Here is an 11,451-nt window from a genome sequence, read left to right on the forward strand (position 1 = left end):
GATGCATTTACGGAAGGAATCAAATTTTTTCAAAATATGAAGTGCTTTCAAATGTGCATCTACGGAAACAGAGAGCAGAATTGGAATTTTGCGTGGTGTATAAGAGACCTACGAGGTTGGATGAGAATCTTTCATATTTGATTCAACAATTCTCCCTACTTTTCCCTTTGATGTTCTAATTAAGCTTAGATTCTTAAATCTTTTTTTGAAAAATTAGGCTTTTAAGTCTTAGCTTACTTTACAACCTAACAATTTTATTGAGGAATGTTTATTATATGTGAAGGACATGCCATCTCCCTTAAGAACACACATAAAACAACGACTACTCTATTATAGATGGTCTAAATAGTAGTATTAACTAGATGGTCTAAATAGTAGTAAAAACTAGATGGTCCAAAAGCTTGGGAAAACAAAAGAAAACCGATAGTATTTAGCAGAAAACTGTGGAATACACAAGACTAGTTCTTACTCTACACTTCTCTAAGCAAAAACCTAACTACCTCAATGTCAAAGTTATTTTATTACACATGCTTGAACAAAACTCAGACACCACCCCATGTTAGCCTTTTTCCTCTTGCTTTTTTTCTTGTAGTAAATCATGTCAACCAATCACGAACTCCTCGATATTTCTTTCAGACAAGAAACTCTCACGGGAGTGATTGATCGACGCTCTTCTGCTCATTTTATGTCTCTTCTTGTGCCGACAACACTGGCAGCAACTCAAGCACCATCATTGTTTCAACTTAGGTTTTGAAATGTTTTCAACTGACTTAAAGCTCTGGCATGCCATTTGATCGCGATGAATATTCAGTCACCAACTTCAAAAACATGGATGACTTGTCTTCTAATAGCCGCGATGGAGTGTCAAACTCTGCAACTAGACCTGAAAAATATGTCAAAAGTTAACATCGAGAGCATATAGTAGTCTCAATTACTCCATTTAAAAACACATTCGAACTTTGTTTACTTTTCAAGTTGTGAGTCAAATGAGGAGATAGAGAAAAGAATTATATATAGATTAGATCCATGAGAATAGCATACGACAATACGTACCATCGCTGAGTACTAGGACAAGATCACTGTCAATCACAGTAGGAATACGATGTGCAATAGTGCAAACAGTGCAGTCTTTGAACTCTTCTCGGATAACCTTCTGGATAAGATTATCAGTAGCAGTATCAACAGATGCTGTTGCTTCATCGAGTACAAGAATCTTTGACTGCTTCAGCAGAGCTCGGCCAAGAGAAACAAGTTGCCGTTGTCCTACACTCCAATTATCACCATTTTCTAGCACTGCATATTTGAAACAAATCATAAGATATTTCTACCTGTGGCACAAAATATTTTACCATCCCTATTTCTTTTTTGGGTTGGTAAAGAAAAGATAAAGGAAAAATTCCAGTTTTGGGGGGCTTCTTACCTGGTGTATCGAGTTTTTCTCCTTTCGCACGAATGATCTCTCCAAGCTGAGACTTATCTAGTGCCTGAGAGAATGTTAAATTCCAACGAATCAAAAAGAGAACAACCACCTACTACTTAAGATAACCCTAATTTTCAAATAACAAGGCCTATTCAATTATTCTCTTATACTATTAGATATGGATACGAAGTGAAAATCTACAGTGGATTTAATCAACCATCTAACAATAAAGAAACATTACAAAGTGAAACTGTCTAAATAATATTGCTATACTAACCTCCCAAATCTCTTTATCAGAATGCTCTTCAAGAGGATCCAGATTGCCTCGAATGGTGCCCTCAAATAAGGTCGGATCTTGTGGTATGATACTCAAATGGGTTCGAAGGTCATGAAGGCCAATTCCTGAGATATCAATGTTGTCTATAAGGATACTCCCGTTTGCTGGTTCAACCAATCGAAATAATGCCTGAATCAGAGTAGATTTGCCACTGCCAGTTCGTCCAACTATTCCAATCTTCTTTCCTCCAGGAAATAGGCAGGATACTCCATGAAGCACCAAGGGAAGATTTTCCTTGTAACGAACCTACAAGAGAGACAGTAGAGGGAAAATGAGGTAGATCATCATCAGAAAAGCTAATTGTAGTAGAAAAATCATAATAAATATTTAGATGCAAGACATGTTGCTAAGAGTTTGGATTAGACTCTATTGTTGTGCAACAGCATTAAAACATAATATTCTTCTCTTTCTTTCTAAAAAAGTTGAGAAATAAATAAAAATAAAATGACTAAAATTGAAATTAAGTGCGCATGACTACTCTGTGCTAAACAAAGAACAAAGAGTATATTTAATGTGAAACTGAGATGGTACCTTCAAATCAATTAGTTGGATTGTCCCATTCTCAGGCCATGAGGATGGCGGGCGAGATTCTTCAATAACTTGTGGTGCTTCATTAGGAATTTGACTGTACTGATAGATTCTTTCAATAGATATTATTTTGTTTTCAAGTTTACAAAAGCTAAGTATCCAACGAGACAAGCGTCCATTTAAATTCAGGCCATACGTCACAGCAAGTCCAGCCATGCCTACGCAGAAAAGTAACTGTGATTAGCAACAGAATATTGTTTCATATTTAACTCCTTCACCAAAGAAGAAACATAATTTCTCATTTTCTAGTAACAACTTCTAATGCACAATATAACTTATTTGACAAAATATACTACATAAAATAATCCTCCAGGATTAGCCAAATGTTAAAATAGGGAATTAATCAGAAGAAAAAAACTTACTGGGGTCAATACTTCCACGAGGAAATGTCACAAGTGAGAACATGCAAAAAGCAAATACACAAGTTGAAAGTAATTCCATGCGCAGACAGAGCCACTCAATAGCAGCAAGACTGCAGAAGAATGGTCGCGCAAAACAATCCAGAAGATAGAGGTTTCTTTTCAAGAACCTTTTTTCTTGTCCAAAACCTCTGATGGTGGCTGCTCCAGCAATTGATTCACCAAAGAGTTGTATAATTGGAGATTTCTGGATGCTTACAATACGTACCAGTTCCCTTGATGAAGCAATGTAGTATTTCTGCAATGAATTAGTTGATGGTCAAAATATAAAGTCACCTCACTGGGGCTATGAAAGCACAAGATGGAACATATAAATGGAAGATTTCTAGTCCTTAGTTAATGCATCTTCTCTTTCCCCTTTGAATAATTTTTTTCCCAAATAGGAAAAAAACAATGAATAAAGAAATAAATCTTTTTGAAAAGAATATTGAAATATTTACGGCCTGTTTACTTTTGATGTTTTTCGTTTCCATTTTCACTGATAAAATAAAGATTAGAGAAGGCATTGTAGAAGTTTTTGAAAATGCATTTTAAAAAGCAAGATTGAATATATTTGAAAATTCTACAAATTCAAAACATTGTTTTCAGTGTTTCCAGAAATCTATTCTCTCTAGTTAGCTTCTATCTTTTCTATATCACGGAAATTTATACCTGCATCGACAAACAACCAATTGCCATTGGGACAACTAGGAGCAAAACTTGCCATGTAACCTGTGACATTACAGCAACAATGCCAATAAGCTGTATTGTTGATGAAGCAAACCCTCCAAGTCTAAAAGGAATGTCAAGGTCCACAACACTTTGATCAATTGAAACCTGAGGGAATAAAGATAATCCATTATAAGATGAAGAGAGACAGAAACAAAAGAGGAGAGGAAAAAAAAGAAAACTTACACGGTTCAGGATCCTTCCAGCTGGTGTAGAATCAAAGAACGACATTGGTGCATGAAAGATACTTCGAAGCATGTTGAAGAATAGCTTCTGCGCTGCTGCTAGACCGAATGTAGCAACAAGAACAGCCCTTACGAATATGAAACACGAGCTTCCAAAGGCAAGGGCCATGTAAACAAGAAGAAGATTCATGGGCGTTACTTTGGGCTCGTCTCCCTCTGTCTGAGGATTCGCCCAAGCCATCCACCAATTGCTGGCAATCTGAAGGAACTGGAATAGTGCTTGAGCAATGATGATGAGGGGAATCAATAAGCCTTTATATGCGGCAGACATGTAAGACAAGTACATTTTCATGTTGATTCTACCTCTAACCCTCTCCTCTTCCTGGACAAGCTGTTTTTTTCTTGAGCGCTTTGCCTTCTTCTTCTTTTCCTTAATTTCTTTAGAATCTGAAGATCCCTCGGGAACTTCCTTTGCCAAACTGCTAATGTCATTAACAGAAGAAATAGATTTCTTCATGGACATAATAGATGTATCCAAGGACTCATCTTCATCTGAATCTTCTGAGGAAGAGTGATTAGGAATGTCCATAGCCTCTATTGCTTCATGGTGAGCTGAAACTAGAGTTCTAAAATCTGTTCCTGCCTGTAGAAGATCATCATACTTTCCTGCCTGTATGATCTGGCCTTCTTTAAGAACCTTCAAAATTGGAAGGAAAAAAAATTGAGAAAACTATTTTCACTTGATATCAACCATATTTCTAAGATCAAAGATGATAAAAAGACTCTTCCTATCATTATAAACTAACATAAATAAGACATGTTGGCAACCAAAGAAACTAGCTAGGGATCAATGTTGAAACAAAAGAATGCAGCCAAAACAAAAAATAATGTTATAAAGCATGAGCAATACATTCAATTACCATAATGGTCAACTGATACGGGTAAGGAGTTTCTCTCAGGAGGAAGCTGCTATAGAGCAGAACAATATCGGGCTTCACTCCTGAGCATGTGCCCAAAAGTCAACTAGAAACTTGATAAGCCTGATGAACTTGAACCCAGATCATCATAATATAAGAGAAAGAATTAAGAATCCACCAAGGATATGTGGGGAGAAACAATGCATCACACTTATACAGTTGAGAGCAACAGCAACCCCTGATCATATGCAGGGAATACATAACTCTCAAATGCAAAAGAGTTGCCACGGAGTTTAAATAGTTCAGAAGAAAAAATAGAACACCTGAAATGATGTATAAAAACCAACTAGGACTCTTAATACACAAAGAAAAAATGTGTAAGACAAAACCATATAGTCATACCAGTATCAAATCAGCAGCTGGAAGAAATTCAACTTGATGGGTCACAAAAATGACAGTTTTATCTACTAGTTCTGTCAATACATACTCCTGCAGTTACATTACAAACTATAGAGTAAGAAAAACAATCGGATCCAATTAATTTAAACACTGTGTCTTTTGTTCTTAAGAAAGACTAACCCTGAATAGTTCTGATCCAGTGTGGGCATCAAGTGCACTAAAGGGATCATCAAGGAGATAAATATCAGCATCTTGGTAAAGTGCTCGTGCAAGCTGAATCCGTTGCTTCTGGCCACCGCTCATATTTATACCTCTTTCACCAATAATTGTTTGGTCTCCATGTGAGAAAAGCTCCAGGTCCTTTTTTAGTGAACAAGCGTGAATAACATTTTTGTACTTTGCTTTATCCATTGGGTTTCCAAACAGAATATTTTCTTCTATATTTCCTGACTGTATCCATGCTGATTGTGAAACATATGCGGCAGAACCACACAGTCTTACCTGCAAAATAAATCAGCTTCAACTTGTCAAAACTGATTTAAACAATAATAATATTCTATTTCATTCTATCATCATGAACAACAACAACAACAACATACTTCACCAGAAAGCTTTGGAATCTCTCCAAGGATGCAAGAAAGAAAACTTGATTTCCCTGAACCAACAGTGCCACAAACAGCTACACTCATTCCCCTCTCCACTTTCACATGTATTCCTGATAGAGTAGGCCTAGAGGAAGAAGTGTCCCAGCTAAAGACACCATCCATAATTTCTATGGCAGTGTTAGAAGTCCCGGGAGGCAAGACAGTAGTTGCATCTTCCCGCAATTCTTCATCCTGCAGGAAATTGGATATGCGATCAAGAGAAACCTTTGTCTGAGCCATGGTTGATACCAAATCAGGAAAATTTCTTAGAGGTTCTTGGAGAATCCTGAAAGTAGCTAAAGCAGAGAGAACTCCACCTGCAGTCAACTGAGTTCCTAAAAATATAGTAGTAGCAAATGTGACTGCCGAAACAAATATAGGGGAGCTCCAAAAAATGAAAGTTATGAAAGCCTGAGAGTAAAGTGCTTTCCTTAGCCACTTGTACTCTACTCCGCGCATTTCCTCCAATCTTATTCTATATCGATCCTCCCAAGCTTGCAGCTTAAGAATCCTCATATTTCTCAGACACTCTGATGTTTTTCTCATCCTTTCATCCTTAGCAGACATCAACTTGTCTTGATACTCTTCTTGTATCCTAGCCACAGGAATAGTGACCACAATGGAAATGATTGTAGCAATCAATGTTGCAACAAAAGCAATTCCAACATTCTTATACAAAATTACAAGAGCAAGAGCAATTTGCAGAGGCAGCATCCACATGTCATGAAGGTACCAAGCAAAATCCCCAACCCTCTGAACATCAACAGCCATGTAGTTAACAATCTCCCCACTTGTATGACTTTGCTTCGCCGAGCTCGAGAGTCTGAGTCCCTTCCTATACACCATTGCAGTTAGAGCCGACCGAACATGCATACCTAATATGTCCACTCCTAGATACCACTGTCTAGTCGTCAGCGTCTCCACAAGCTTCGCCATAAAGAATATACCAGCAAGGATATAACCCTCGTGAGCAAAAGTCTCTATACCACCCAAGTAATCAACAAAGTAACTTATCATGTATGGACCTACATACGAAACCAAAGTAGTCAAGCCAGCAAATACAGCATTCAAAGCCGCTTCCTTCCAAAATGACTTGAGTAATGCCCAAGCTAACGAAGGTTGCTTCGATAGATTTTGATTTTGATTTTCAGCCTTCAACTTCTCCCAGTTAGAATTCACAACCTTGTAACTCGTCTTAGCTCTTTCACTCGGCGCAACAAGTGGAATATCCTTAAGCTCAAGTGGTCTCTTTGCACCAAGGGAAAGAAGCGGATTCAGCCAAGAAAGCGTCGCTAAGCTAAAAAGTCCTGCATCCCAATACGGAGTAACTTTAAGACACCCTAGTTCTTCTTCTCCTTCAACAACAAGCAATGGCTCTTGAAGATCAGAGTTTTTACAAACCTGTATACCAGTAACCCCCCTAACCGCAACCACACCTAAAAAAGCAAGTCCTGGTGTAACAGCGAAATTCGCAACAGCACGAGAACAAAAGTACTCATAACCCTCCACCCAAAAGCCTCTTCCATCAACATATAAACCACACAAGCAAATAACAAACGATAAAATCCACCAAACTCTTAACAAAAATGGAAACTTCTCTAACCCCTTAAACTTGCTATTCAAAGCCGAGAAGCTCAAAACACACCAAGCCAAAACCTGTGAAGCCGAAACAAAAAGAACCAACCAGTGTAAAGTCTCACCCCATATCAAAACACATAAGTCAAATCCCAAGACCAAAAGTTGCACACACAGAACATAGAAACAAGACAACACTGATAACTTGAACCAACCACTTATATTTGAAACATGACTTGTTGTTTCTCTATCAATAACAACACTATCGCTCACAGTAGTGTTGTCTTTACCTATTCGATTTCTCTTATTGACGAGAATCTTTTTTACCGAGACAACAAAGAGGAACAAGAGAACAAGAGTGAGATTCACGCATATTGCAGCAAGTTCTAATACGGATAATCCGAGAAGCGATGATTGTGAATAAGAAGTTACCATAAAAGTAGAGATTTTATGGAGAAATTGAGGTGTAGGCATTATTGAGCATTACAGAATATGGAATATGAATCGAATTGAATCGAATCGAATGAAGCAGATGGATGGTTACTAAATTAATTGTTGTGGAGATTTCGGAGGTAAGGTTGTTGATCAAGGTTCACCTGGTGATCTCGCCAACGATGATGGTGTGGTGAGTATGGGAAGCGTGTGAAATTGTAAAACTATGGAGAGAGAGAGAGAGAGAGAGAGAGAGAGAGAGAGAGACTCATTCTCTTCTTCCTCTATCCTATCTTATATAATAGTACTACTACACACCTATGTAAAAAAAAACTTTATGCATCTAATCAAATCATTCGGTTGTGATATATTTTTTCTAATATGATTTGATTATGTGTATCCGTCAAAAATGTGATTTTGTTTCAGTTTAAAATATTTTCGTAGATACAAAAACTTAAATTTAAAAAAAAAAAGTGTTTCTCTATGTCTAAATGCAAAAACAGAGTCATAAATATAATTGTGTCAGATACCTAAAAATATTATGAGATGAATTAATATATTTTCTTTAATTATATGAATGAGGGCTTTTTTTTATATGATTAATACATTAATATTAATATCCTCACATAAAAATTATATAATGGTTTTTAAAAATATATTCAATCAAATTATTTAATAATGCGTACGTTTACAATAGCTCAATTGATAGTATTAGATGTAGGAGTGCAGGTTAAATATATACTATTAAATTGGTGAAGTAAGTAATAACTATTACAATCATGTGTACTTTCATGAGGTTCATGATTCAAACTATTATGGTAACGTTTGACATAGAAATTTCATCTTCTGGCATTTAAGGTAGAATTTGGAGACATTACTAAAATAAATCGAAAGAAAAAGAGGACTGAAATCTAACAAGAAAAAATTATATAATAATTAATTTAAAAGTAGAGACTATAGTACAACCAGTTAATAAAAGAAGAGAAATTTAAGTAGAAATTCACTCATAAAACACCAAATTAGAATCTAGATCACATTTTAGGTAAGTCAGTGCATCTGCACAAGTATTCGACTTACGGTAAATATGACAAACACACATTTCAATCTAGATTTGAACAAATCACATTCTAATTATAGTATCCTATTTAGAATCTAAAGTGTTTTGAACAACCACTTTAGAATCTATATGAAGTTTAATAGTTCGATACTCAAGTTTTTTTTCTTCTATAATCTTAGCCCTTTTAATATACCTTAAAACTCAACAAAGAACTCAAATATTTTACAAAACCTTCAAACCTTCAAGTCATTCACTCATTCAACCTCTTAAAAAACTATCACATTCAGCTATCTAGTCATTCTTACTAACTTCATCTGTTTTCAATTTCACTTAACCCGAAAGAGAAGGAGATCACATTATTTACTTAACCTCTCAAACCAGATACATTTTACTACCTAAATAAATACTCATAAACAACTCTAACAACATGTCAAAAATTTTAAATCTCACTAAATTATAAGGCTAAAACAGTCTTAACAACTACTAATCTCTTTATATTGATTTGGTATTAAATGATGCTGATGTGTCTCACCCTTAATTTTTGTTGGTATATTATAATTATTTTTATTATTTCCACCATTCATTACAAAACCCTAATTTTCGTACTGCTTACAAATGAAACGAACAGTTGCTTTTTCATTTACAATTCCAGTTATGGTTCCAAGAACACACAATTTATGTGCAGCCATAAACAACACAACTTCCAACATGAAGCTATTCACACCTTTTTCAACTTTTGGTAGTTTCCAATCCAATCATAAATATATGATTCTGTATCTCTTCATACCGTAAGCGGTTCTTTCTCCGTTCTTCAATTCTGGAATATGGGTTTCTTATTAATATGCAACAATACATTTCAAACCCTACATTGTTCACTCTTCCTAAAAACCCAATCTTCTTCTTCGATGTTATCTGTAACATACGCGCCAGTAGAATCAAAATGGACCTCTTCGCTGATATTGTCTCAAAACCATCGAAAATTTCAGGTATCCCTCTTTCTCCACCACTTCTATTAATTATGATAAATTGACGATGTTGATAAGTTTAATTGTCGGATAGTGTAATAAGGGGAAAGATGTGAACCTCAAATTATACAAAAGGAAAGTTCTTCTTATAATTAATGTCGCTTCAAAATGGTTCAATTCCACTTTCTCTATTTCTATTTCCTTCATGTTTTTAGAATCAAAATTCAATATTTCTTATTTAATTTTAATGGGGTTTAGCTATTTAAGTAATTTTTTATTCGGTTTACAGGGGATTTACGAATTTCAATTATACCCAGTTAACTGAGCTTTACAACCGATACAAAGATAAAGGTATGGTTTTTAAGGGTTTGAAGAGTTTTTTGTTGTTGTTAAACACTAAAGTTTATGTCTTTGCTATGAGATAATCATTTCGAACTTACTTGAGTTAAGGGCTTAAAAAAGTTCTTGGAATTGATTCAGTTGGTTGATTTCAGGAGTTGAGGTATTGGCTTTTCTATGCAATCAGTTTTTAAACCAAGAGCATGGGAGTAGCCAGGATGCAGAATAATTTTCCTGTACAAGATTCAAAGCTGAGTATCCAATTTTTGGGAAGATTTACTTGACTGGATTGAGCATAATAATGCGTCAGATGAAGTTGCGTGGTTTATTTTAGGTTTTTTATATTTAGTTTGAATTCAAAATTCAAATGTCGAGTTTTACTTTTCTATTAATTGATTATTCGCGTAAGGATCTCTTGAAGATGATTCAATTGTTGTTTATTAACTTTCACATGTATTCAAATTGGGTCATGTTTAATTCGTTTGTATTATGGAAGATTCTGATGTCGGTAAAGCGGTATGGACTATATTTTTTTGTGTGTTGAAAATGTACAGAGGATACTTCAACTGCTAGAGCGTGAGAGGGTGTCCAGCAAGAAATCGCCGTGTTACTATTTTTGAGTCAATGATTTAGGCTCAAACAGGTGTTGATGATTTTCACATGTTGTTAATATACTGCAACTCATTCTTAATTTCTTATCTCTTTTGATATTTTTGTTTCACCAGGGCTGTGAACTTATCAAATGGGACAAGGCAAAAATAGGATATTATGTTGGTATTGACGTTGCTGACCGGAAAAGAGGTTGACGGAAGCCAGACCAGAAAAGGAAGTTAACAAAATTTTGTTCTCAACGTACATATAAACTGTTTAATTTTTTTATTCTGCATCATCTTTTAATTAGATATATAGAAAAAAATTGATTTATTTGTTATACTTAATATGAATCAATTTTAGTCAGTTTATAATGTTGTTTATGTATTAGCTCTGTTGTTAGTCGATGATGTTTTGAAAGTAAAATATATATACAAATTTACTCATTTATAACTTATGTAAGTGACAATTTTAGATCATGTTTTTTTGATATAAACAGTACATGAGCTTAAAAGATATGCTATTGTTTTAAACACGTGAACAACTACATGTATGATCTAAAAATGGCATTGTATTAAAGAGTGTCTCAATCTTCTGGTCACTTTGATCAAAAACATTTACGCTCTGAACCATGTTTTGAATGAGAGGTTATTTAAGAGTTAATTTTGTTTCTGAAGAAGAGAGAATATTCAATTCATTATTTTAATATAAATCCCTCGCAATTTTGCATGTGTGTTTGGTTTGTCTGTGAGAATCACTTTGTGTAGTCAAACTTGAGATATAATGGAGCCATATTATACTTACTCAAATTTGAACTTAATTACTTATTTAACCAATGCTAGCTTAGCACTTCTCTTGTGTCCTCTATATTACTG

At 35.1% G+C, this 11,451-nt stretch overlaps 1 protein-coding gene across 1 annotated transcript; it reads right to left on the minus strand.

Annotated features, from left to right (window-relative positions):
- Nucleotides 1-401: 401 nt before the first annotated feature.
- LOC131644500 (ABC transporter C family member 5-like) lies at nt 402-7,923 on the minus strand. Its single transcript, XM_058915017.1, has 11 exons — nt 5,573-7,923; nt 5,154-5,474; nt 4,977-5,063; nt 3,659-4,354; nt 3,416-3,580; nt 2,708-3,002; nt 2,289-2,503; nt 1,698-2,003; nt 1,421-1,484; nt 1,054-1,293; nt 402-883 (listed from the first exon to the last, which is right to left on the minus strand). The coding sequence occupies exons 1-11, from the start codon at nt 7,664-7,666 to the stop codon at nt 771-773; spliced, it is 4,596 nt and encodes a 1,531-aa protein (XP_058771000.1). The 5' UTR covers nt 7,667-7,923; the 3' UTR covers nt 402-770.
- Between the last annotated feature and the right edge of the window lie 3,528 nt (nt 7,924-11,451).

Source organism: Vicia villosa, linkage group LG1 (genome assembly GCF_029867415.1).
Source record: "Vicia villosa cultivar HV-30 ecotype Madison, WI linkage group LG1, Vvil1.0, whole genome shotgun sequence".
NCBI lineage: Eukaryota > Viridiplantae > Streptophyta > Magnoliopsida > Fabales > Fabaceae > Vicia > Vicia villosa.

Coding starts and splice junctions, on each gene's coding strand:
- LOC131644500 (XM_058915017.1), bottom strand. CDS start 7,666: ATGCCTACACCTCAATTTCTCCATAAAATCTCTACTTTTATGGTAACT. Junction 5,475..5,572: donor TTCCAAAGCTTTCTGGTGAA/GTATGTTGTTGT, acceptor TTTATTTTGCAG/GTAAGACTGTGTGGTTCTGC. Junction 5,064..5,153: donor CTGGATCAGAACTATTCAGG/GTTAGTCTTTCT, acceptor ATGTAACTGCAG/GAGTATGTATTGACAGAACT.